This window comes from Sesamum indicum, linkage group LG9, assembly GCF_000512975.1.
Source record: "Sesamum indicum cultivar Zhongzhi No. 13 linkage group LG9, S_indicum_v1.0, whole genome shotgun sequence".
NCBI classification, from domain to species: Eukaryota; Viridiplantae; Streptophyta; class Magnoliopsida; order Lamiales; family Pedaliaceae; genus Sesamum; species Sesamum indicum.
In genome coordinates, this window is record NC_026153.1 from 6,497,279 (window position 1) to 6,501,077 (window position 3,799).

The 3,799-nt window shown below is 32.5% G+C and overlaps 1 protein-coding gene across 1 annotated transcript in view; it reads left to right on the top strand.

Moving 5' to 3' along the window:
- The window catches only part of LOC105170805, a 1,949-nt gene extending 737 nt beyond the window's left edge, over positions 1-1,212 (top strand). The window contains exon 2 of the mRNA XM_011091725.2: positions 857-1,212. Within this exon, the coding sequence (XP_011090027.1) occupies positions 857-1,092 (236 nt within the window). The 3' untranslated portion in view covers positions 1,093-1,212. The remainder of the gene's footprint in view (positions 1-856) is intronic.

The window sequence follows — 3,799 nt, forward strand, 5'->3', positions numbered from 1 at the left end:
TTCTCACTTGAACTAAATGAAGTTAGAGAGTGGAGTTATGATGCAGAAGGAAACTTGAGTACATTCGCCATTAGGCCAAAGAGAGATTAGCTGTTCCTCAATTTGTGTTTGATTGACCATCGATCACGATGAAGTTTCGGTTGTCTGGAAATGTTATACGGATAGTTCGTTGCTAAATTTTCTCGGCCTTGTATGTTATATTGTGTGGAGTTAAGCTGTCGTGCATACCACTGTATTGCCTATTCGAGTCTATGTTGGGCTCTATGGCTTTACATTGTAGAAATGGCTTCTTTAAACTAATTCAACTGGAACTGCAGAAGCAGATGGCCTTCTATTTTGTCTCTGTAAACTGCTAAGGAAAGTCATCAGCTGATTTTCAATTCACAAACTCCTTACTTGAGTGAATTTCTACATCATTTTGGTTCTTGATCGGTTTTCTTTATCCAAATTAGTGCTCTGTAATGGCAGAATGAGACGTATACATTAACTTTTTCCATCTTTTTAGACTCTGGAATCAACAACTGATTCGGTTGGGTTCAAGCTACATAAGCATGTGAGATTCTTCAAGCAATCTATGCGAGCAAAATTATGTGCCCTTATGACTAAAATTTGCTGAAACCTTTGTCTTTTGTGAAAGAAATTGATCAGTGAAGAACTTCAATACATGATAGTACAATGCTATGGTTCTGCTGTAGTAACCTTATTCAACGACCATAGTTTCTCCAATCTATCACTATGATTTTGCTGAGCTGCAAGTAGATGAGTGACAACAATTACAAGCTTTTATGACATTTGAGATCATTGCCAAACGGCTGTGATATGTTGTGATCTGATGCATTTTCTAAATTTTTCGCAGCTGTGGACCTTAATCAGTCAAGCTCCGTGGAAAAAGAAGAAACTTCAGAGTTCTCAGGATCCTTTTTGGCTTATATAGCTACTGGCCTACTGCTTTTTACCATTTTCTATAACGTTATATTTCTTGCAGTTATAAAGCCATCAATAGACGGACCAGAGGTCGTTCCATCTGCAAGTATGGTTGAAAAGGCTCTAGAAGGAGCACCGCTACAACCATCGTCAAGAAGCGAGCCATGAGAAATTTGTGTTCTTAGTACGCAAGCAATTTCTTGACTTACATTACAATATTGTTTGTACAATCATGAACATCAGTATCTCATTACCGTTTTGAAATATTTTCAGTGAGAATTGTCTTTATCCCATTCTTGGTTACGTGTTTCTTGTTTCTTTCTAGTTCTTGTGTCTCTGAGGCTGGTTATTCTCTTGACTAGAACAAAGAATGAAGGTGTCCGAAACAGTACCTGTATGTGTACCTTTGCAAGACAAAGTGTTATCTCAAACTTTAACCGAATGATGAAACAACCTAGTCCCACAAACTAGATTGGTTGGAAGTTAATGACCAGCAACAATCAGAAGAACATCAACCCCACCACACAAAAAACGTAATCACTGGCCAATACTGATCTAATGATATGGATACTAATACCTCTATCATCATACAAACCCTCTTTCTTCTTGTTGGAATGGAATTTAGTCAGATTGCTAACCTATGTAGCACCAAAAGTTCTCCAACATCCAACTTATTCAGTTTCGATTTTTCACTAAAATAATTTCAATAAAACGTCACCCATCAACGTTTCATACAGAAAAAATATTAATTTTTTTCTATGCACATATCAATTTATTAAATTAAATGGCCATTAATTGACGCAATAACCCGTGGTGTCTTTTTTCATTCTAGTGAAGACTGATGATACATTGGGTGTCCAATTTATGAACCACAAACTGATGAGTCTACATAAATAGGAGTATGGGATTGTCAATTTGATAGCCTAATCTAGGACAAGAATTGCTACGGCCGCCCCCCACCCCACCCCACCCCACCCGCGCCGGAAGCTCGGAGCAAAATTCCTGCCGTCGTCTGCATATCTTCTCAACCTCTTTAATCAAATTAATTAAGCCTATCCTAATGGTTTTGACTTTTTGGTTTATGTGATGGATCCATCTTTCACCACTTACATTTCTTCCAAAAATGCGAAAAACATGTTTTTAAATATTTTCTATTGCTCCTACCTTTTTTTTGTATTTAAATTATAAAAAATAAAGAAACAACATTTAGGTTCGGGTATCGATTTATCGGGTTGTATAAGGTAACAAAACATATTTTCTAATAAAATCGAGTACCCGATTTGAAAAATCCAAATTGTGCCCCTACCTACTTTGATATAGGCATTTATTTATTTTGAAATTATTTTATAATATTTTTCAAGTATAATATCTTTTTAATAAAACTAATGAATTTTGACCACTTAGATCCATTGGTTGAGTATCTCTTAGGAAAGGACACATCAAGAAACAAGTGTATCTCATGCTAATAATGTTATATGGACCATATGTCACTATCTATTCGTTATCCATACTTATAAAAGACATGACTGTCAAGTTCAAATAATATTTGTTCCTAACAACTTTGGTAATCTCATCACATTAATGTTTGATGTTCCTATTTTATGTCTAAAATTTAATATTCTCAAAATAATTAAAAAGAAATAAATCCAAAGAGAAAAGGAACTAATGTAAGATTTAAATTTAGGTGCAAATGTAGCATGAAAGTGCATTAATGAATGATCAGGAAAGATTCCTAATTCTGGAAAAACCCATTACCATAATTTAATTCAGATAAATTACATTGATTTACTCTATAATTGGGTTGAAATATACAAACACCATTTATTTTTTGTAAAATCATAAATATATTTTTTGAAATTATAGTTGTAATTTCAATTACACTCTTAATTCAGTAGCAAAAATTTACAAAAATCGTCCATAAGGTACATTACAATAGCACTAGTCAGGAGTGTATTTATAATTTTGCAAATGGCTGAAAATATTTGTGTATTTGGACAAAAGAGGTGCCCATGTAATTTACCTTTTAACTTAATTTATTGGACACTCTGATGTTTTAGTTTCTTGTCGTCCATCAATTTGAAAACTTCCATAGGATGCCCTTTTTTTTATTTGAAGCGATAAATTATTATTAATTGAAATAACTCGATTACAATCATTTGGATTCCAACAACATCCTATAAATATAGCGGGGTTCAAACCCATGACCTCTAAAGTCGTGGAACTTCAGCTTCGCCAGCTAAACTAAGTCTTATTCATTGGCCATATGTATCATTCGCTATAGGATGTCCTTTCTTGAAAACCTTTTTATGTATTGAAATTGAAAAAAAATATGAAATTCAATTATTACGGTCTGATTTTATTATTAAAAAAATATATTGTATCCATATAATTAGTGGCAATATTAAAATTATTACTGATAATATGTACCTGGACATGATATTTTTTATTTTTTATAGTATGATTTATAAAAAATGAACTGATTGATAATAGGTCAGATGGTATGCATTAACAATTTCATGCATAATTTTTGTGATTAATTACGATGATTTCTACACAATTTTTGTCACTGATAAAATTTATAAAGACCATAATCACTATAAAAATGTAAAAATTATTAGAGTTCCATGCAATAATAGAAAAATTAAAATATACTAATAATATAATACAGTTCACTCAGTTTGATAATTTCTGATATGATGTATATAAAATTCCCCTTTTCCCATCCCATATCGCAGCTGCAACGGTCTATTTGTTAATGTATGAATTATTTGAAAAAGGTTATAGAAAAAGTATAAACTTTATATATATATATATATTAGTTAAAAAAATGAAAAAAAGAGAAGCACAGGAAACAAAGGGTAGGACGAAAGGGACA